At 45.2% G+C, this 23,243-nt stretch overlaps 1 protein-coding gene across 1 annotated transcript in view; it reads right to left on the reverse strand.

The window, feature by feature from the left end:
• Positions 1–1,185: 1,185 nt before the first annotated feature.
• Positions 1,186–23,243, reverse strand: part of LOC129811080 (PEX5-related protein-like) — a 173,907-nt gene continuing 151,849 nt past the window's right edge. The window contains exons 9-15 of the mRNA XM_055862233.1: positions 21,400–21,516; positions 16,396–16,539; positions 15,093–15,163; positions 13,092–13,301; positions 12,017–12,179; positions 5,761–5,918; positions 1,186–5,445 (exon numbers count right to left, since the gene is read on the reverse strand). Coding sequence (XP_055718208.1) covers positions 5,244–5,445; positions 5,761–5,918; positions 12,017–12,179; positions 13,092–13,301; positions 15,093–15,163; positions 16,396–16,539; positions 21,400–21,516 — 1,065 coding nt within the window. The 3' untranslated portion in view covers positions 1,186–5,243. The remainder of the gene's footprint in view (positions 5,446–5,760; positions 5,919–12,016; positions 12,180–13,091; positions 13,302–15,092; positions 15,164–16,395; positions 16,540–21,399; positions 21,517–23,243) is intronic.

Genomic DNA, 23,243 nt, shown 5'->3' on the forward strand with positions numbered 1-23,243 from the left:
CTGGAATCCATTTCAATTAACAGGTGTGCCAAGTTAAAAGTTAATTTGTGGAGCCAATCAGTTGTGTTGTGACAAGGTAGGGGGTATACAGAAGATAGCTCTATTTGGTAAAAGACCAAGTCCATATTATGGCAAGAACAGCTCAAATAAGCAGAGAAACGATCATCACTTTAAGACATGAAGGTCAGTCAATACGGAACATTTCAAGAACTTTTATAGTTTCTTCAAGTGCAGTCGCAAAAACCATCAAGAGCTATGATGATACTGGCTCTAATGAGGACCGCCACATGAATGGAAGACCCAGAGTTACCTCTGCTGCCTCGTTAGAGTTACCAGCCTCAGAAATTGCAGCCTAAATAAATAAATAATGCTTCAGTGTTTAAGTAACAGACACATCTTAACATCAACTGTTCAGAGGAGACTGTGAATCAGGCCTTCAGGGTCGAATTGCTGCAAAGAAACCACTACTAAAGGACACCAATAAGAAGAAGAGACATGGGCCAAGAAACACAAGCAATGGACATTAGACCGGTGGAAATGTGTCATCTGGTCTGGAGTCCAAATTGTAGATTTTTGGTATCCAACCGCCGTGTCTTTGTGACGTGGTGTGGGTGAACGCATGATCTCCGCATGTGTATTTCCCACGGTAAAGCATGGAGCGGGAGGTGTTATGGTTTGGGGGTGCTTTGCTGGTCACACTTTCTGTGATGTATTTAACATTCAAGGCACACTTAAGCAGCATGGCTACCACAGCATCCTGCAGTGATACGCCATCCCATCTGGTTTGGGATTAGTGGGACTATCATTTGTTTTTCAACAGGACAATGACCAAACACACCTACAGGCTGTGTAAGGGCTATTTTACCAAGGAGCGTGATGGAGTGCTGCATTAGATGACCTGGCCTCCCCAATCCCCTGACCTCAACCAAATTGAGATGGTTTGGGATGAGTCGGACCGCAGAGTGAAGGAAAAGCAGCCAACAAGTGTTCAGCATATGTGGGAACTCCTTCAAGACTGTTGGACAAGTATTCCAGGTGAAGCTGGTTGAGAGCATGCCAAGAGTGTGCATAGCTGTCATCAAGGCAAAGGGTGGCTATTTGAAGAATCACAAATATAATATATATATATATATTTGTTTAACCCTTTTTTGATTACTACATAATTCCATGTGTGTTATTTCATAGTTTTTATGTCTTCACAATGTAGAAATTTGTACAAATAAAAACCCTTGAATGAGTAGGTGTTCTAAAACTTTTCACTGGTAGTGTACGCACACAGGGATAATGTTTGTTTGATCTTGTAGGGTATATATTTTTGGGCTTATTTTGGTAACACTTTTTAAAATTGGGCCGCTAGACACCGAATAGAATGGAACACATTCATTAGTAAAGCAAAGCTCCATTACTAGCTCTGCATTTACCTCCTACATAAACCAATGCTTATGTGCAAACAACTAAATGTTTATCTCACTGTGTAACTAAACTCAGCAAAAAAAGAAACGTCCCTTTTTCAGGACCCTGTCTTTCAAAGATAATTCGTAAAAATCCAAATAACTTCACAGATCTTCATTGTAAAGGGTTTGAACACTGTTTCCCATGCTTGTTCAATGACCCATAAACAATTAATGAACATGCACCTGTGGAACGGTCATTAAAACACTAACAGCTTACATACGGTAGGCAAATAAGGTCACAGTTATGAGAACTTAGGACACTAAAGAGGCCTTTCTACTGACTCTGAAAAACACCAAAAGAAAGATGCCCAGGCTCCCTGCTCATCTGCGTGAACATGCCTTAAGCATGCTGCAAGGAGGCATGAGGACTGCAGATGTGGCCAGGGCAATAAATTGCAATGTCCGTACTGTGAGACGCCTAAGACAGCGCTACAGGGAGACAGGATGGACAGCTGATCATCCTCGCAGTGGCAGACCACGTGTAACAACACCTGCACAGGATCGGTACATCTGAACATCCCACCTGCGGGACAGGTAGAGGATAGCAACAACTGCCTGAGTTACACCAGGAATGCATAATCCCTCCATCAGTGCTCAGACTGTCCGCAATAGGCAGAGAGAGACTGGACTGAGGGCTTGTAGGCTTGTTGTAAGGCAGGTCCTCACCAGACATCACCGGCAACAACGTCGCCTATGGGCACAAACCCACCGTCGCTGGACGAGACAGGACTGGCAAAAAGTGCTCTTCACTGACGAGTCGCGGTTTTGTCTCACCAGGGATGATGGTCGGATTTGCATTTATCGTCGAAGGAATGAGCGTTACACCAAGGCATGTACTCTGGAGCGGGATCGATTTGGAGGTGAAGGGTCCGTCATGGTCTGGGGCAGTGTGTCACAGCATCGTTGGATTGAGCTTGTTGTCATTGCAGGCAATCTCAATGCTGTGCGTTACAGGGAAGACATCCCCCTCCCTCATGTGGTACCCTTCCTGCAGGCTCATCCTGACATGACCCTCCAGCATGACGATGCCACCAGCCATACTGCTCGTTCTGTGCATGATTTCCTGCAAGACAGGAATGTCAGTGAAGAGCCCGGATCGCAATCCCATTGAGCACGTCTGGGACCTGTTGGATCGGAGGGTGATGGCAAGGACCTTTCACCCCAGAAATGTCCGGGAACTTGCAGGTACCTTGGTGGAAGAGTGGAGTAACATCTCACAGCAAGAACTGGCAAATCTGGCGCAGTCCATGAGGAGGAGATGCACTGCAGTACATAATGCAGCTGGTGGCCACACCAGATACTGACTGTTACTTTTGATTTTGACCCCCCCTTTGTTCAGGGACACATTATTCAATTTCTGTTTGTCACATGTCTGTGGAACTTATTCAGTTTAGTTGTTGAATCTTATGTTCATACAAATATTTACACGTTAAGATTGCTGAAAATAAACGCAGTTGACAATGAGAAGACGTTTCTTTTTTTGCTGTGTTTAGATAAACCTGACATTAACATGAGATGTTGTCATGTTCTGTAACCTTTGAGGGCCCTCTGACCTTCAACAATACCTTTGACATATTGTAAAGCAATACAAGATGTTACACAAAGATGCTGTCTTCTAGAAAATAGTGGAATGCCTCAAATACATTCACTACAAAGCTTCATCTTTTGATTTAGTAATGTGACGTGAGTGAATAGTTTGAAAGTCATCCCAGCAAGTCATCCCAGCCATTAGCACAAACCTGAACAAATTCAACGGATTGTGTTTCTGACACGTGAAGTACATATGCAGCTCTGAGTGAAATTTAAAAAAAAAATCTAACCAATAAGGGCTATTTTAAGGGGAAATCTGGCAAATGTAATGAGGAGCTGAGCACACCACAAAACATGAAGGATTCGGGGGATGCCACGTATTAAAGGAAGTCAAAAATGTATCTGAAAATGACTTACAATAGTTGCCCAAAAAAATGTGTTTAAATGTTAATATTGTTTTAGCATGCGTTTCGAGTAAGGCTTTACAATCTGCAAATTTCAGTAAGATAGGATAAAATGATCAGTTTGTTTTCAAAGTGCAAGAAAAGTTAAAGAATTCAAAACTTTTGTAAGTTTGTGCCACTGAATTGTTTTAGGAAAATGCTTTAGTTTCCATGCAGTGCTTTTCCTCCCTAAAAAGAGGATTAAACCACCTCTTAAAAGGATCTATTGATTTTCTGATGAAAACGGATTGAGTCCTACAGTTTAGGGTGTAGTCTTGATTTTACTCACTAAATCCTTCCTGTAGGTCGATGGGTGTGACAATCCGAACACTCTGAAAGTATTGTATTTGGATGAGGAAATAGTTTTTGTCAAACCTCAACACTGTTCAGCAACAGTATTCTCAGCATTTCACTTTCTCTCTCTCTAGCTCAGTTCCACGCATTTCGTTTGTTTTCATCTCGGTGTTCTTTAAGGCATTTGTGGAGAGTGGGGTATGTTGAGCCATTTTTTACATTCAGCATCACGACGTCAAGATATCTATATATATATATATATATTTCAGGATGTTGTGTATCCCTAGAAAAATCTGAATTCATGTAAACATACAGTATGTTTTGAAAACAGAATGTCCCAAAACAATGGTATCTTGGCATAACTTACCCCAGGTATGGGGTAAATTAAGCAAGGGGACAGGGTAAGTGGAAACAACTTGGGTTAGATTGTCAGGGACCGGGATGTTGTTTCGATATACCAATTCGTAAGCAAGTTCTCTGCATTTGAGGCTACTAAGCCCATAAAACTGGTCTGTTTAGCAAGCTCAGACTCCATGTCATCAGACAAGACCTTATGTGCCTCTGCTACTCTATCATAGCACACAGGTAAATCTTCGTTTTCTTTTTTGTCTTCAGTGTCATTCTTTTTTCATCCCTTGCTGCTGCTCAAATAGACTTCTTCCCTTCTCTCACTTCCTTGGCTGGTCTTTCAAGAACCTCGAGGGGCTAGATCCCTGCTTTAAAAAAAAAAACGTTTGTATACACAGGGCATGATGATGTCTGCTCTGTAACAATAGAAATATGCATGACAACTTGCAAAAATATTATGCATACAACTGACAAAATACTATGCATCATTTGTATGGGATATATTGACTAGCCATTGGTTCAACTTTACCCCAAAGTAACCATTTTGACTATATTAGGCCACACAGCTTCAATGATGCACTTTCATGCTAGGTTAAGAACCTCATATTGTAACTTACAGAGACCCAAACTGATGAATAAACCAGTCTTAAAACGATCTACTTTGGTTTACATACAAGCGTCATGAAACCTATAATAATACATTAATTTGACTTTGTGAAAATTGTTTTCTTGGACCTAACTTCCTTACCACTTGTTCCATGTGGTTTCTTTCTTCACAGACTTCATGAAATGATAACCCCTTCCTAAATATTTGGTCACATGATTCATTTTGTGTATGGTTTCCTAGAAACAAGGGGTGGCTCAACCAACCCATTGGCATGACTTACCCCACTCTCCCCTACTTGTACAATCTTTGCCCGTCCTTGTGATCTTCTGGAAAATCACAAATTGCAGTGCAAATCCATCGCAAAAATAGTCTCTTCTTCGAGCACATGCAGTACTCAAGACTGCAGAGGTACTTAGGAGTAGTAAAGATAGGCAAATTCTTGTAGTGCGTGCAAAAAAGACCACATACTAGTTATCAACTGGACAAAACCGCTCTTTCCTTCTGTACACTTTGGATTCTTGGCTGTTGGTAGGAGAGTAGAGCCTTGTCTCCATGGCTCATCTCCACTCACATGTCCAGGTTGAAGGCTTTCATGAGTAGGTCTAGGTCTCCGATGTTGGCCGCCTGGAAAAGCTCCGGCTGGTCCATCATGGAGAGGGCTATCCGCAGGGCGGCCCAGATGTTCCCCGACATGACCTGGTGTGAGAGCTGCCGACTCCGGCTCTTCCTCTGCAGACTCAGGGCCGTTAGGAAGTTACTGGCCGCCTCCCTAAAAGACGAGGAAGACTTGACCATTAGAGAACCTTGTGATTATTTGCTATCATTACATTAGAGCGAGTGTTACTAGGTTCAGGGCTGATGTGTTTGACATATTAAAAGGGACTTTGCTGATACTTGTAACATTACAGTGGTTGAACTTCAAGTGTAAGAGAGCATTATTAGGCTCAGTGTAATTCAGTGTCTCTGCCTCACTCTCCTCCAAGAAACTCAAAGCCTTCTGCTGCGGTGCCAGGTGCTGTGTCCGAGAGCACCAGCTGGCTCTCAGTTAGACCTCCACCCACCCCTTGCCCCCTTTCTCACCCACCTGTGCGCTCCCAGGTTGATGCAGCTGATGCCCAGGTTGTAGCGGGACCTAATGAAGCCCGGCTGGAGCTCCAGGGCTCTGGTGTAGGCTTCCACTGCCTCCTCGCTGCGGTCCCCGTTAGCCAGCGTGGCACCCAGGCGGTTCCACAGCAGGTAGTCCTAGAGGAGACAGACAGGGGGAAGGAGTCAACACCGGAGGAGAGAATGGTGACACATAGTATAGTGGTCGGTTTTGACGTTTGGTTTCAGACAGTGTCAGACATGGTCAGACGGTGTCATGGTCTGTGAACCTAGCAACTGTCAACTGAGGGTATGTGGTTTGTTGGCAGATTTGGGGCCAACGAACCACAGATTTTTTTGCACTGTGATTCATTCCATCAGGCACTACATCCCTAAAATGGTTTAGTATTGGAACATATTTGTTGCTAATGATAATTGTTGTGTAGTGTAATGCGAAGTCCAATCAGAAACTAACAGTGCCTGCTTTGGTAGAGAAGTATTGCATGTAAAATTAAGTCGAATTTTGTCTGTGATATAACGTCAATTTCGACACGGCAGTACATCATTTGCCTGTTCTTCCACTGTATCTTTGGTGTGTAAATGACTGTAATTTAGGTACTGTGGTGTGATTGGGCTTGTATGCTCCATGGTACATTATTTCTACCTCACATGGCAAAACACCCTGTGAAAACCTAGCAACGCTGAACTTCCAAGGATCATTTGAGGACGGTTCGGTTGCATCATTAAGTCAGTCCTCTCGTTGAATACGCGTCTCCCACCTGGGGCTATATCTGCGTATACAGGGACACGGCCTGATACGGTGCACTTTAACTTTTGTGCTGCAGGACAGGGTTGATATAAGAAAAGCCTCATTGGACCCCACTTCGGGCCAATGATGTGTCTCTTTAACGTCAACATTCTTACAGTCTAATAAATACATTTCAGATATGGTATTGCAAAAATAATCATTTGATTGTGTTTATGAAGGTCTTAGAATATAAAATAATTTATTTCAAAGAACACTATCGTATTCACCCATCTACACACAACACCCCATAATGACAAAGTTAAAACGTGTTTTTAGACAATTTTGTAAATTTAATGAAAATGAAATACAGACCCCTGAGTCAATACCTTGTATAAGCAGCTTTGACAGCGATTACAGCTGTGAGTCTTTCTTGGGTAAGTCTCTTAAGAGCTTTCCAAACCTGGATTATGCCATTTTTGCCCATTATTCTTTTAAAAATTCTTCAAGCTCTGTCTGTAACGGGTGACGCTCTCCTCATCCTCGGATGAGGTGAGGAGAGAAGGATCGGTAGACAAATGCGCAGCGAGGTGTGATGACATAATGAATTTATTGAACAAAACGAACACTGACACGAACTATACTTTAGAAATGATACAAAATAACAAACGGACAACGTAGACGAAACCTGAACATGGAACTTACATAACGACAGGAAGAACACACGAGCAGGAAACAGACTACATCAAAACGAAATACAACCGAAACAATCCCGTGTGGTGCGCAGACACAAACACAGGAGACAATCACCCACAAACAAACAGTGAGAATGCCCTACCTAAATATGACTCTTGATTAGAGGAAAATGCAAACCACCTGCCTCTAATCAAGAGCCATACCAGGCAAACCGAAACCAACATAGAAACAGATAACATAGACTGCCCACCCAAAACACATGCCCTGACCATAAACACATAAAAACTAACATAAATAGGTCAGGACTGTTACAGGACCCCCCCCCCAAGGTGCGAACGCCGGGCGCACCAGCACAAAGTCCAGGGGAGGGTCCGGGTGGGCAGTTGACCACGGTGGTGGTTCCGGTTCAGGACGCTGTCCCCGCACCACCATAGTCACTCCCCTCTTCTTTCTACCCCTTCTACTGACCACCCTAACACTACCCTCCCCTAAATAAACAGCTAGCACCGGGACAAGGGGCAGCACCGGGACAAGGGGTAGCACCGGGACAAGGGGCAGCACTAGAACAAGGGGCAGCACCTGGATAAGGACCATCACCGGAATAAGGGGCAGCACCGGGACAAGGGGCAGCACCGGGACAAGGGGCAGCACCGGGACAAGGGGCAGCACCGGGACAAGGGGCAGCACCGGGACAAGGGGCAGCACCGGGACAAGGGGCAGCACCGGGACAAGGGGCAGCACCGGGACAAGGGGCAGCACCGGGACAAGGGGCAGCACCGGGACAAGGGGCAGCACCGGGACAAGGGGCAACACCGGGACAAAGGGCAACACCGGGACAAGGGGCAGATCCCGGCTGAAGGACTCTGGCAGGTCCTGTTTGGACGGCTCTGGCAGGTCCATGCAGGCTGACGGCTCTCGACGCTCATGGCAGACTGACGGCTCTCTACGCTCATGGCAGGCTGAAGGCTCTCGACGCTCATGGCAGGCTGACGGCTCTCGACGCTCATGGCAGGCTGACGGCTCTCGACGCTCATGGCAGGCTGACGGCTCTCGACGCTCATGGCGCTCTGACGGCTCTCGACGCTCATGGCGCTCTGACGGCTCTGGCTGCTCATGGCTCTCTGACGGCTCTGGCTGCTCATGGCTCTCTGACGGCTCTGGCTGCTCATGGCTCTCTGACAGCTCTGGCTGCTCATGGCTCTCTGGCGGCTCTGGCAGATCCTGTCTGGTTGGCGGCTCTGGCAGATCCTGTCTGGTTGGCGGCTCTGGCAGATCCTGTCTGGTTGGCGGCTCTGGCAGATCCTGTCTGGTTGGCGGCTCTGGCAGATCCTGTCTGGCGGGCGGCTCTAGCGGCTCCTGTCTGGCTGACGGCTCTAGCGGCTCCTGTCTGGCGGATGGCTCTGTAGGCTCATGGCAGACGGGCGGCTTTGCAGGCTCATGGCAGACGGGCGGCTTTGCAGGCTCCTGGCAGACGGATGACTCAGATGGCGCTGGGGAGACGGATGGCTCAGATGGCGCTGGGGAGACGGATGGCTCAGATGGCGCTGGGGAGACGGATGGCTCAGATGGCGCTGGGGAGACGGATGGCTCTGGCCGGATACGGCGCACTGTAGACCTGGTGCGTGGTGCCGGAACTGGAGGCACCGGGCTAATGATAAGCACCTTCCTACTAGTGCGTGGAGCAGGGACAGGGCACACTGAACTCTCAAAGCGTACTCTATACCTGGTGCGTGGTACCGGCACTGGTGGCACCTGGCTGAGGGCACGCACCTCAGGACTAGTACGGGGAGAAGTGACAGTGTGTACAGGACTTAGGAGACGCACAGGTGGCTTAGTGCGTGGGGCCGGAACTGGAGGCACTGAACTGAATACACGCACTATAGGGAGAGTGCGTGGAGGAGGAACAGGGCTCTGGAAATGCACTGGTAACCTAGTGCGTAATATAGGCACTGTAGGTACTAGGCTGGGGTGGGGAGGTGGCGCCGGAAATACCGGACCGTGCAGGCGTACTGGCTCTCTTGAGCATTGAGCCTGCCCAACCTTACCCGGTTGAATGCTCCCGGTCGCCCGCCCAGTACGGGGAGGTGGAATAACCCGCACCGGGCTGTGTAGGCGAACCGGGGAAACCCTGCGTAAGGCAGGTGCCATGTATGCCGGCCCGAGGAGACGCACTGGAGACCAGACGCGTTGAGCCGGCCTCATGACACCTGGCTCAATGCCCAATCTAGCCCTACCAGTGCGGGGAGGTGGAATAACCCGCACTGGGCTATGCACACGTACAGGAGACACCGTGCGCTCTACTGCGTAACACGGTGTCTGCCCGTACTCCCGCTCTCCACGGTTAGCCTGGGAAGTGGGCGCAGGTCTCCTACCTGCCCTTAGCCCACTACCCTTTAGCCCCCCCCCAAGAAATTTTTGGGAGTTACTCACGGGCTTTTCGGGCTTCCGTGCAAGACGAGTCCCCTCATAATTCCGGTTACGAGCTTGATTCTCCGGCTTCCATCCACGTCTCCTAGCTGCCTCCTCATACCAGCGCTCCTGGGCTGTGGCTGCCTCACTCTTCTCACGAGAGCAGCGATATTCTCCAGTTTGCGCCCAGGGTCCTCTACCAGACAGGATCTCCTCCCAAGTCCAAAAATCCTTGTTGCTCCGTCGAGCATTCCCATACCGCTTGGTCTCTGTATTTTGGTGGGTGATTCTGTAATGGGTGACGCTCTCCTCATCCTCGGATGAGGTGAGGAGAGAAGGATCGGTAGACAAATGCGCAGCGAGGTGTGATGACATAATGAATTTATTGAACAAAACGAACACTGACACGAACTATACTTTAGAAATGATACAAAATAACAAACGGACAACGTAGACGAAACCTGAACATGGAACTTACATAACGACAGGAAGAACACACGAGCAGGAAACAGACTACATCAAAACGAAATACAACCGAAACAATCCCGTGTGGTGCGCAGACACAAACACAGGAGACAATCACCCACAAACAAACAGTGAGAATGCCCTACCTAAATATGACTCTTGATTAGAGGAAAATGCAAACCACCTGCCTCTAATCAAGAGCCATACCAGGCAAACCGAAACCAACATAGAAACAGATAACATAGACTGCCCACCCAAAACACATGCCCTGACCATAAACACATAAAAACTAACATAAATAGGTCAGGACTGTTACACTGTCAAATTGGTTGTTGATCATTGCTAGATAACCATTTTCAGGTCTTGCCATAGATCTTCAAGTAGATTTAAGTCAAAACTGTAACATTCAGGACGATTCACTGTCTTCTTGGTAAGAAACTCCAGTATAGATTTGGCCTTGTTTTTTAAGTTATTGTCCTGCTGAAAGGTGAATTAATCTCCCAGTATCTGCAGACTTAACCAGGTTTTCCTACAGGATTTCGCCTGTGTTTAGCTCCATTTAGTTTATTTTTTATCTTGAAAAACTCCCCAGTCCTTAATGATTACAAGCATACCCATAACATAATTCAGCCACAACTATGCTTGAAAATATGGACAGTGGTAATGTGTTGTATTTAATTTTTCCCAAACATAACTGTGTGTCCTGAATACAGTGTTAATTGCTTTACCACATTTGTTGCATTACTTTAGTGCCTTGTTGCAAACAGGATGCATGTTTCTGAATATTTTTATTCTGTATAGGCTTCCTTATTTTCACTCTGTCAATTAGGTAAGTATTGTGGAGTAACTACAATGTAGTTGATCCATCCTCAGTTTTCTCCTATCACATCCATTAAACTCATAACTGTTTTAAAATCACCTTTGGCCTCATTGGGAAATCCCTTAGCAGTTTCCATCCTCTCCGGCAGCTGAGTTAGGTAGGACATCTGTATCTTTGTAGTGATTGGGTGTATTGATACACCATCCAAAGTGTAATTAATAACTTCACCATGCTCAAAGGGATATTCAATGTTTGCTTTTTTTACCCATCTACCAATAGGTTCCCTTCTTTTAGAGGCATTGGAAAACCTCCCTCGTCTTTGTGGTTGAACCTATATTTGAAATTCATTGCTCGACTGAGGGACCTTACAGATAATTGTACAGTATGTGTGGGATACAGAGATTAGGTAGACATTAAAAAATCATGTTAAACACTATTGTTGCACATAGTGAGTCCGTGCAACTTACTATGTGACTTGTTAAGTACATTTTTACTCCTGAACCTATTTAGGCTTGCCATAACAAAGTGGTTGAATGCTTATCGAATCAAGACATCTCAGCTTCTCATTTTTTATTAACTTGTAAAAACTTGTAAAAACATAATTCCACTTTGACATTATGAGGTATTGTGTGTAGGCCAGTAACACAAAAATCACTATTCAATCCATTTTCATTTCAGGCTGTAACACAACAAAATGTGGAAAAAAAAGCAAGCAGTGTGAATACTTCCTGAAGGCAGAGTAAAAAAAATGGCAGAGTAATTAATAAAGTACATTTGTTTTGAGTCAACGCTCTCTGCTCTCCTAGTGTTAAAGGATAGGGGCTTGAGCTGCACCAAGCAGAGGCTGTAGTGCATGGAGGGTGAATCAGGAGTTCACGAGAGTGGATTTCTCTCAACTTTGGGAGAAAAGTGCTTCAGTGATTTGTGTGACAGTTTGGCGTGCCTCAGGGAGTCTGTTTGCATGAACTCTCCCTTTCTCTCGCTATCTTGGGTCGTGTTTTGGGGATCCGTGACCTTGATCAGTCATCTGTGTATGTGTGTGTGCATGCGCATAGTAGGCGTATCAGTGTGTGTGCGTTCATACGCACGTTTGTGTGTAAAGTGTTTACACTGCCCCCCTACCTCTGGCCGCACCGACAGGGCAGCATTGAAGGCCTCCACAGCTTTGTTGAACTCAGCGCTGATGTTGAACAGCACGCCCAGGCCCGTCTGCAGGTCCGGGTCAGTATCCCTGTTGTGCTGGGCAGCCTCCAGGAACAACTCCTTGACCTCCGGCAATAGGGAGCTGTGGGCAGACAAACTTGGCTTAGAGCCTATATGGAGTAGAGACACACTGACAACCAGCAGAGTAATGCTCTTGAGAGAGTCCTGCCACAGCACTGTTCCTCCCCCTGCGTACACTTTATTCAATTTCCACACCGTTTTAGTGCAGGGGAAGGGAGGAGAGAGAGAGAGAGCGAGGTGGATAGAGCGAGTGAGAGGAGGAAGAAGTGGAGGGAGAGTTAGATGGGGCTGCACCTGCATCTCACTGTTGAATAGAGGATTTGATAGTCATGCTTTTCCTATACAGCGGAGAACTCATTATATAGGCTCCTAACTGATCATTATTTTCACGTGACACCTAAAAGTATGCCTCGTTAAGGAAAGAGCACCCTGAATTGTGGTTGTTTTCACATTGAATACACGCGAGAGCCCGCTTGCTCGATCGGCAAGGAAATTACACCCACACCAGCTGTGGTTGAAAAACCTTGAAATAGCGTTTCCTTTCATTTACGACAGTAGGTAATAGTCATTGCACTGAAACAACTGAGTTTCTAAAACGGAGCTGTTAAAAATAACATAACTGAGCGGGAGAATAAAGCACACCGTAGCATAAAATATGCATGAATGAGCCATTCCGTAATATTGTCACAGTGCTCAGGCTAAGAGATTGTAAAGGAGGGAGAGAGAGTGCCAGCCATGTGCTTTATAAAAAAGTAATAGATGTCAGATTTAGTGCTCTTGAATGAAGGTGCCCTGGAGCATACTTCTCCGGTGTTAACTGTGTAATCCTGAATGGCCTGCATCTCTCCTCTTTTCTGGAGAAAATATGGATATTGTAGTCTTCCTATACCATTCTCTTACAAAAATGAGCATGCACTTACACCTATGGGATCTTTGCTAGTGCTATCCAGTCCTTATATTCTACCTCTCATACCTGCCCACAGTAGAGACACGAGACATCCTACGTTGGGAGCCCGGGGAGCCCGCCAGGTGTCTCTTGCCCTTCAGCAGGTGCTTGTACTTGGAGTTGTGGCGGAGCCAGCGCAGCAGCGTCTCGCAGGCATCCTGCCTCATGCCCGTGTTGGTCAGGCTCACCGCCAGGGCCATGAGGGCCTGGAGGTTGTTGGGGTGGAGCTCCAGACACCTGGCGATACAGAGAGAGGGGGCGAAGGGGGGGGGTAGTGAGCACTTCAAAGCGTTTGACGGACACTAATTTGGACAGGCCACAGCTAAGGAACATCAGGAGGCTGGGGTCAGGTGGCAAGGACCAGTCCCCTCTTGGGGCGACATACAAGTATCCCAGGCTAGCATATTGCCTTCAAAAGCATTTGGTTCACAGGGGTTACTTTTGGGGCTTGCAATTGTTATTGTTACTCTCCACTTTAGAAAAAGTTTTGTCTTGCTCGCAATGTTGCTGTTGCATCAGAACGATAATATTATGAGATATTAAAAGAGCTATGTTGGACGAACAACAAGGATTAGCGAGCCCTCGGGGACGAGCCAAACCCAGATTTTTGCTCTCATCAAATGTTCCACTGAGATTTGTGACAGTCAATGCTACAACTTCCTTGTTCTCTCAGGAACACCGAATTATTTATGTCAGACTTGCTACTGTGCCATGGGTCTCTGACTGTTGTATGAAGTTGGTTTACGATTGGTATACAGTGCAGAAGCGCCGTTCATCTTTTAAGATAACGTGTCATCTGCTACAACTTTTCTTTTTTTCCCTCTCAGAGTTCTCTAATCCAGGCTTCTCGGGAATACACATCAACAATGGGGTTACATTTAAAAGTCAGCAAAAACACAATGTAAAAGCAGTGTGGTATTAATAACGGAACAGTGCTGGACTTCAGGAGACGAGTCTTTCCGAGGAGATTATATAAAAGCGTTACAGTTTTAAACCATTGGTTTTAACATCAATGATTAATTAACCCAAATGCACTTGATTTCAATTTTGTTCCTTTGTACAAGATGGTTGTATTCATCTGCAGTGAATGAAATCCAAGCACTCGCCTAGGATCTTATGAAATGCACATTTAATTGGATCAGCAATTTGTGGATGTGCATTGAGCGTAAAAGTACTGTCTGTGTTGCTGTTCTGTGTCTCTTTTGATTTCCTTGTAAGGGCTTACATTCTCACAGATGGATCAAGCTGTTGTTTGATCTGTTGTTTGTCCTATCTACCGACCGAGCGTGCCTTCTGACAAGGTAATATAAAATGGCCCCTCTTTCCACTTGTGGAGCCCAACACCTTTGGCTCTCTGATATAATCCACTGGACCATGTGGCATGTATATTCGAAGGGGGGAAAAAAATCACTAAAATGTATTTTCTTCATGGCTGTAGACCGAGCCAGTCAATAAAATGTAGTAGTAGCTTAGCCTAGAAACAGGGCTTTGAATACCTTAGATACCATATCTAACTTTAACATAAAAAATGGTTTTCATCTACGATGTGTGGTATCCCGGGAGGTTTACCCCGGGGGGTGGTAATAGAGGGGAGGTACGTGCTGCGACATTGGCTCTCTCTGCTGGGAGTACACGAGCTGGACCCCCGACACGGATAGCTCCAAATGGAGGTAATTAGGGGAAAGTGCCAACCAGCCGTGGAGGCCACATAAAAGAAGCACTGACACACCGCGGCAGAGAACCGGGAGACCTACACAGAACCAAAGCTGAGAAGAAGGACCAAGCCAAACCTATGTGATTTTCTTTGTTATGTTTATTTTATGGCCTAGTAAAGTTGTGTTTGCTGACTAAAACCTCCCGGTCTCTGTGTTAATCTCTGCACGCTCAACCCAACACCCCACGGTTTACCACAGACGGCTGTACATTTCTGAAGCAGTTGAGGAATATTCAAAACTACAGAGCATGCAGTGTATTGCCGTGTTTGTGGTGAAGCCTGTGGGTCCACGCTGCGCAGTAACACCTCCTTACCTCTGGAGGGAGACAATAGCAGCCTGCTCGTTCTCATTCTCGGCCTGGGTGGTCCCCAACACTTGCCAAGCCTGGGGAGACAATAGGGAGCATTGAACAACAGGGTCATCACCTGGGCTTAACACCGTCTCTAAGGAGACACGATGTGGTCCAGATGCAGAGCTCAGCACTCTGTGAGGCATAGGATGACTCACTCGCAGTCAATGCTCTAAGTACCACTCCCACAGCCGCTTCTGCCGTTGGTAGAGAACAGAACAGCCAGGAAGCATCTTGTATCTCAATCAGACTGCAATACAAACTTTTGTCTAAGGCGAAGTTAGGACACATCAAATGCAATTAATATTGCAAGGTGAATAGCTTTTGAGGTGTGTCTTCTTACAGAAACAGTAGTGTTCTGCCAGCCAAGTTAATTTAGGATTGCTGAGCCTCCTCCTCACCCTGGTATTGGGGGTATCCTGTTCTAAAGAGCCAATAAGAATTAATTAATGAGAACAAGTTGTGGGGCATATTTCACATACTACTTTTGGAAAGGCTCACTCGAAACACTTGGCAACCAACCAAATTCATTAGGTGTACCTGATAAGTTCTGAAACCCAATTTTGAATCTCCATACCATCCAAGGATTGCATTTGGACAGTTGCTGAATCTGCAATCCAAACAGACTAGATTACATGCATCTTTCAGTCTCTGTGAAGAAACATATGCAGGTTCATCTGCATTCTGGTTTATTTTGTGAATTGACATTGATACTGAATTTGTGAGTATCGATGTCAGGGTGACATTAGCTACAAACTATCCAGAGGTCTCTGCAGCAGAGAGATAAGCAACCAAGCACGCTAGGAGGACTTTTGTAATCATATTAGTTCCATACACTGTGGAATAATTTTAGGGTATGCACGAGTACCGTTTTCTATTAATGTGGGCTCTCTGAGGCTGTAAAGAGATTACTGCTGTTACAATAGAGAGGAAATGAGCAGGAGAGAAAAACTTGAGAAAATAGCTATTACTCAACCCATTGGGAAAATTGACAATTCTCATTGGGAGATGAAGACAGCGTAGTTTTGCTACAGTAAACCACTCTATTTAACAGAATTCCCCAGTTCTCCACTAGCAATCAGCGTCGGCCACTTAGCACTCTCTGAGTGTTGACCGTACACGTGATTTGTGAAGTTCTGAGTATGGTGTTATCTGAACAGGCTGATTGGCAGTTGGTTCCAGTATATTATGGTCCTGTGTGAAAGTCATGCTGGAAATGTGTGTGATTGCTGTGCCTGTGTCTCATCAGCCCCCTGTGCCTGTTCACCTCGGAGTCCTGGGGATCCTGTAAAATGGCCCCCTCCAGTAACAGGACAGCGTTGGGCAGGTCTCCCTCTTTGGACTTTCGAAACCCCTCCTCAAATGCGTTGGGCCAGTCCTTGTAGGGGTTGTCCGTGTGAAAGTAGTAGCCCTGTCACCAATGGGGAATAAAATAACAGTAACGGGAACATCAGCAATGTCAGCGCTCTGACTCTGTATTTAAAAAAAAATGGCGACCCTGAGCAACTTTCCTCTAGAATACAATATTTAAGCAAAACTCTGAGTGCTCTATTTTAACAAACATAATGGTAAATCTAAGCACTGACAGTAGCACAATAGGTCCGGGGGTGTGTCAGAAATATGTTTTCTATTTTCACAGCTCTTATTATGAGCGCAATAGCTGGCGATAGTGCGACAGGGCTGGTTTTTAAAGAATAAACAAGTTGTAGTGGTGACAAGGGCTTGGCCACTCATTGGCTAATCAAGTTGTTCCCTGGCTTAATACTGCATGCGTTTGTCCAAAGTTCTGTAGCTAATGCCGCGTTTACGTGCTAGTCAGAAATTGGAGTTAAAATGAGCGTCAATTATTTGCGTAAAGCTTCCCGTGGGTTGTTTCTGGTACCTCCCAAATGGGAAACTTGGGATTCGACTCTTCTGCCTAGGTTAGCAAATCAAATTTCAGAGTTACCTAGTTCCGACTTGCAAGTGAACGACAGTCTTTGCGTTGTCATCAACTCCAATTCGGCTAGGGGCGCGAATTATTTTGTCCTAGTCCGTTGTGGATTGATACCACGGTTTATTAAGGGACAGATCAAATTTAACTCAAGGTGTCATAAAAAAATGATGTACCAACTTTCCCAACGTAAAAATGAAAAACATAAATCACAAAACCCTCCCCTTGTGTTGTAAAAAATATATAAAAATATAAATATCATACAGTGGACACCTAAACCTATAGGCCCATGTATGCAATGCCCTGATACATTCAGTGCTCAAATCTCTGACAGCTGAACCATGAGGTGGACAGTCTTTGTTTTAGGAAAGTAGCCTAAGTAACCAATAAGAAGAATATGCTATAAAGTTTTTCATATGCTACACATCGAAACACAGGACAGTGTTGGACGGAAACCTCGCTAATAGACACCCTAAAGACTCTGGCAAGTGCGCTAGTCCAGTGTCACTTTGATTACGCCTGCACGTCATGGTTCACCAGCAGCCCCAAACATCTAAAGAATAAGCTTCCAGCCAAACAAACTTGTAAGAATTGTACTTAAACTCCCTCCTCATACTCATCTGGAGGTTGAGCATTTTTTTCATTTCTATATCTGTAATGTGTCTATCTATGCAATTGTATATGTAAAAAAACAAGTCCCTGACGTTATTGTGCAAAATATTTGTGTATATATGTATTTTTTTAACTGACAAATAAAATTCATCATTCCAAACTGTACAGTGGCCAATTTATGAATGTAAAGAAAAAAATCTGCTACAAAACACAAATGTTTAATGACATTCGGAGATTGTCAAGCCAAGCCTTCGAATACTGGGTAAGCCAACAAGGCAGGGAGGGAAGTATTTTCTGTCTGTCAAGATTGACATAGTCTATTTATTGTGGTGTTGAAAACGCAAACCATGATATTGAAGTGTCCGAAGTCGGTATGCTTTGTTTATTGGTTGTGGGCATTGGCAAAGAAACCTGTTGGTGGAAAATTTGTTAGATATATTTTATATAATTTATAAATGTCGAAAATCTGATTCCCCCATAGCTTATCATTGTCTGCAGCCGGCTCTGATCGTAGTGTAATGAAACAGACAGGGAGAGTGAGCTCGTCTGTGGTGGTCAGCGAACCTTCTACCCTAGCCCGTAGCCCTGCGTGGCATCGACTGTGCCACAAAAGCATGCTGAAGTGGCAAAGATAACAGAGAGTAGCAGCAATGTAAAAGGGGGGAGGGGCAATGCAAATAGTCTGGGTAGCCATTTGATTAGATGTTCAGGAGTCTTATGGCTTGGGGGTAAAAGCTGTTTAGAAGCCTCTTGGACCTAGACTTGGCACTCCGATACCACTTTCCGTGTGGTAGCAGAGAGAACAGTCTATGACTAAGGTGGCTAGAGTCTTGACACCGCCTGGTATAGAGGCCCTGGATAGCAGGAAGCTTGGCCCCAGTGATGTACTGGGTCATACGCACTACCCTTTATAGTGCTTTGCGGTCGGAGGCCGAGCAGTTGCCATACCAGGCAGTGATGCAATCGGTCATGATGCTCTCGATGGTGCAACTGTAGAACCTTTTGAGGATCTGTGGACCCATGCCAAATCTTTTCAGTCTCCTGAGGAGGAAAAGGTTTTGTCGGTCCCTCTTCACGACTGTCTGGGTGTGCTTGGAACATGTTCGTTTGTTGGTGATGTGGACACCAAGGATAGGTTGTTGTCCTAGCACCACACTGACAGGTCTCTGACCTCCCTATAGGCTGTCTCATCGTTGTCGGTGATCAGGCCTACCACTGTTGAGTCATCAGCAAACTTAATGATGGTGTTGGAGTTGTGCCTGGCCTTGCAGTCATGAGTGAACAGGGAGTACAGGAAGGGACTGAGCACGCACCCCTGAGGGGCCCGTGTTGAGGATCAGCGTGGCAGACGTGTTGTTACCTACCCTTACCACCTGGGGGCGGCCCATCAGGAAGTCCAGGATCCAGTTGCAGAGGGAAATGTTTCGTGCTAGGGTCCTTAGCTTATTGATGAGCTTTGAGGGCTCTATGGTGTTGAACGCTGAGCTGTAGTCAATGAATAGCAATCTCACATAGGTGTTCCTTTTGTCCAGGTGGGAAAGGGCAGTGTGGAGTGCAATAAAGATTCCATCATCTGTGGATTTGTTAGGGCGGTATGCAAATTGGAGTGGGTCTAGGTTTTCTAGGATAATGGTGTTGATGTGAGGCATGATCAGCCTTTCAAAGCACTTCATGGCTACAGATGTGAGTGCTACGGGTTGGTAGTCATTTAGGCAAGTTACCTTAGTGTTCTGGGGCACAGGGACTATGGTGGTCTGCTTAACACATGTTGGTATTACAGACTTGGGACAGGGAGATGTTGAAAATTTTAGTGAAGACACTTGCCTATTGTTCAGCGCATGCTCGCAGTACCAGTCCTTGTAATCCATCTGGCCCTGCGGCCTTGTGAATGTTGACCTGTTTAAAGGTCTTACTCACATCGGCTGCGGAGAGCGTGATCACACATTCTTCCAGAATAGCTGGTGCTCTCATGCATGCTTCAGTGTTATTTGCCTCGAAGCGAGCATAGAAGTAGTTTGCTTGTGTCACTGGGTAGCTCTCGGCTGTGATTCCCTTTGTAGTCTGTAATAGTTTGCAAGCCCTGTCACATCCGACGGGCGTCAGAGCCGGTGTTGTACGATTCGATCTTAGTCCTGTATTGACGCTTTGCCTGTTTGATGGTTCTTAGCGGGATTTCATATAAGCTTCCGGGTTAGAGTCCCGCTCCATGAAAGCGGCAGCTCTACCCTTTAGCTCAGTGCGGATGTTGCCTGTAATCCATGGCTTCTGGTTGGGGTATGTACGTACGGTCACTGTGGGCACGATGTCATCAATGCACTTATTGATGAAGCCAATGACTGATGTGTACTTCTCAATGCCATCGGAGGAATTCCGGAACATATTCCAGTCTGTGCTAGCAAAACAGTCCTGTAGCTTAGCATCTGCTTCATCTGACCTCTTTTTTATTGATCGAGTCACTGGTGCTTCCTGCTTTAATTTTTGCTTGTAAACAGGAATTAGGAGGATAGAATTATGGTCAGATTTTCCAAATGGAGGGAGAGCTTTGTATGCATCTCTGTGTGTGGAGAAAAGGTGGTTCATAGTTTTTCCCCTCTGGTTGCACATTTAAGATGCTGATAGAAATTTGGTTAGACTGAATTAAGTTTCCATCCATTAAAGTCACCGGCTACTAGGAGCGCCGCCTCTGGGTGAGCGTTTTCTTGTTTGCTTATGGCGGAATACAGCTCATTCAGTGCGGTCTTAGTGCCAGCATCAGTCTGTGGTGGTATGTAGACAGCTGCGAAAAATACAGATGAAAACTCTCTAGGTAGACAGTGTGGTCTACAGCTTATCATGAAATACTCTACCTCAGGCGAGCAAAACCTCGAGACTTCCTTAGATATCGTATACCCGCTGTTCTGATATCATACACCAGCTGTTTTGATATACATAGTCCACCGCCCCTTGTCTTACCAGATGCTGCTGTTTTGGCCTGCCGATACAGCGTATAACCAGCCAGCTGTATGTTGATAATGTCGTCGTTCAGCCACGACTCCGTGAAGCATAAGATACTACAGTTTTGAATATCCCATTGGTAGTTTAATCTTCAACGTAGGTCATAGATTTGATTTTCCAAAGATTGCATGTTTGCTAGCAGAATGGAAGTAAGTGGGGTTTATTCGATCGCCTACAAATTCTTAGAAGGCAGCCCGCTCTATGGCCCCTTTTTCTCCGCCTTCTCTTCACGCAAATTACGGGTATCTGGGCCTGTTCCCGGGAAAGCGGTATATCATTCACATCGGGCGACAAGACTTGTTAAAGGAAAAACATGATTTTGCAAGTCCGTGGTGAGTAATCACAGTTCTGATGTCCAGATGATATTTTCGGTCATAAGAGATGGTAGCAGCAACATTATGTACAAAATAAGTAAAAAAATAAGTTACAAAAAACGCAAAGAAACAAACAAAAAAACACAATTGGTTAGGAATACGTAAAACGTCAGCCTTGTTCTCCGGCGCCATCTTGACCCTGTGTTTTCTTGACCTGTCTCTAACATTATGGAAGCACTGGGTTAAATCAGTTCATACTGTATATACAGCACATCTGTATATCATCAAGTTCATAGGCTATATTTCCCCTTCATTAAGTAGAACATGTCCACATGCGAAGAAAACAAATAATTGGCATCTAAACAGGGTGCATAGACAGAGTACTATGAAAGCAGAGGTCAAAGGTGAAAATAGTAACCTTCTCGTGAGGCAACACACTGGAGGGGGTCTGGGCCTGCTCGTTCTCCGTTAACCAGTTCCGTCGTGCTAGCTCCTCCCACTCTGCCTGCATCTTGTCCCAGAACTCTGTGTCTGACTGTGGAGGGATGGTGTTTTGAGGGTGGGAGAAAGGGAAAGGAGGGCAGATTAGAAAACAGATTACTGGTAGCTTTGATACTTTGAGAATGCTGCACACAGAAATGTCACTTCCATCTCACTCTTTCATTGGCGGGTTGTGTAATGTATGGACTTCTGGTGACTAATCACCATTACCTGTAAAGGCAGCGTTCATATGTCAAACATTGGCTAGACCTTTGACCTTTCAGTTGTTGACATTTCAGTAATGGATTGATGTCGAGGAATTTGCACTGTATGTGCAAAGCTCTAGACACAACAAACAGACACCTCGATTGGTGTTATAACTACATATCCTTTGATGCCAAACTAGCAGGTGTAGAGGCCACACCTTTTCCTTAGGTCACACCTTCTTGTATTTGTAGTGGTGGAATGCTGACCAATTGTTTGTCATGGTTTTGATTGGGAGGATGGAACTCAATTGCTTGATCATTCCTAGATAAAGGGAAAGATGTTTGAAAAAGGGACGCTTTCTGGTCTGGGTAACTCTCTAGGTGCTGATTTGTTACTGTTGTGATTCTTGCTAGTACAGTGGGGCAAAAAAGTATTTAGTCAGCCACCAATTGTGCAAGTTCTCCCACTTAAAACGATGAGAGAGGCCTGTAATTTTCATCATAGGTACACTTCAACTTTGACAGACAAAATGAGAAAAAAAAATCCAGAAAATCACATTGTAGGATTTTTAATGAATTTATTAGCAAATTATGGTGGAAAATAAGTATTAAGTTGGAGAACTTGCACAATTGGTGGCTGACTAAATACTTTTTTGCCCCACTGTATGTTTTATGGTCCAACCTTTCAAGGGATTGCTGATTTTTCTGTTCTCTAAATTATTTTATGGATCGCAACGGGCCGTCAAATGAAAATCAAGTGGATGCAGAGAACTTCCTCCTGGTGAGATCTGTACTTTAGTTTCTCTCCTATAGTCGGAATTTGGCAAATAGTGCATTATGTGTGTCATGATTTACTGTCTTTCTAGTAATTTTTTTGGTATCATGGTAAAATGAGAGTTAAACACAAAAAAAACACAAATGACATCAAATGCTTGTTACAAATTGAGGCAGGTATCGAATCTCTTCATTTGGACAGAAACAGGTCATGAGAAGTGTTGTGCTGATGTTGCTTTTTTGTCTGACTTTGTCCAAGCATACAGGCCATGTCTATTAGCCCTCGCCTTACAGCTAAGGTACAGCTGAGGCCAAGGCCCTCCAAGCATGTCACTGTCGATAACACCATGGGCCAGTGAGCAAAGAGAAAAATGAGAAAAGTGAGCAAGTCATCTGCTTTCAAAGAGCAAACGTTTCCGACACCTCCAGAAACCTGAAAATAGAGTGCATTTTGACATGTCTATGACTTGCCAATCAAATTCCTGCCAAGATGAATTCGACACTTTAGGCTACAGATGTCAGATCTTAACTTGATCACTCTTTTGTCAAGGAGAATTTTCCTGCGGCATCAGGAAATTCAAATGAGCCTTGGGATTCCTTGAAAATGTGCAGTTCTCTTTATCTCCATGTAGGGGCAGTCGAGTCATTGGGATCAGGCCTGCTATCAAAATAATACATTATCTCTCACTTGCTCAAACGCTAGGCCTAGGTCCTATTACTGAAACATTTAACTCCCAAAAATGTATCATCTGAAAGGGAGCCATACATAACAATCATTGTTTTATATAGCTTAATAACAAGA

This window comes from Salvelinus fontinalis, chromosome 14 (assembly GCF_029448725.1).
Source record: "Salvelinus fontinalis isolate EN_2023a chromosome 14, ASM2944872v1, whole genome shotgun sequence".
In the NCBI taxonomy this organism is placed as follows: domain Eukaryota; kingdom Metazoa; phylum Chordata; class Actinopteri; order Salmoniformes; family Salmonidae; genus Salvelinus; species Salvelinus fontinalis.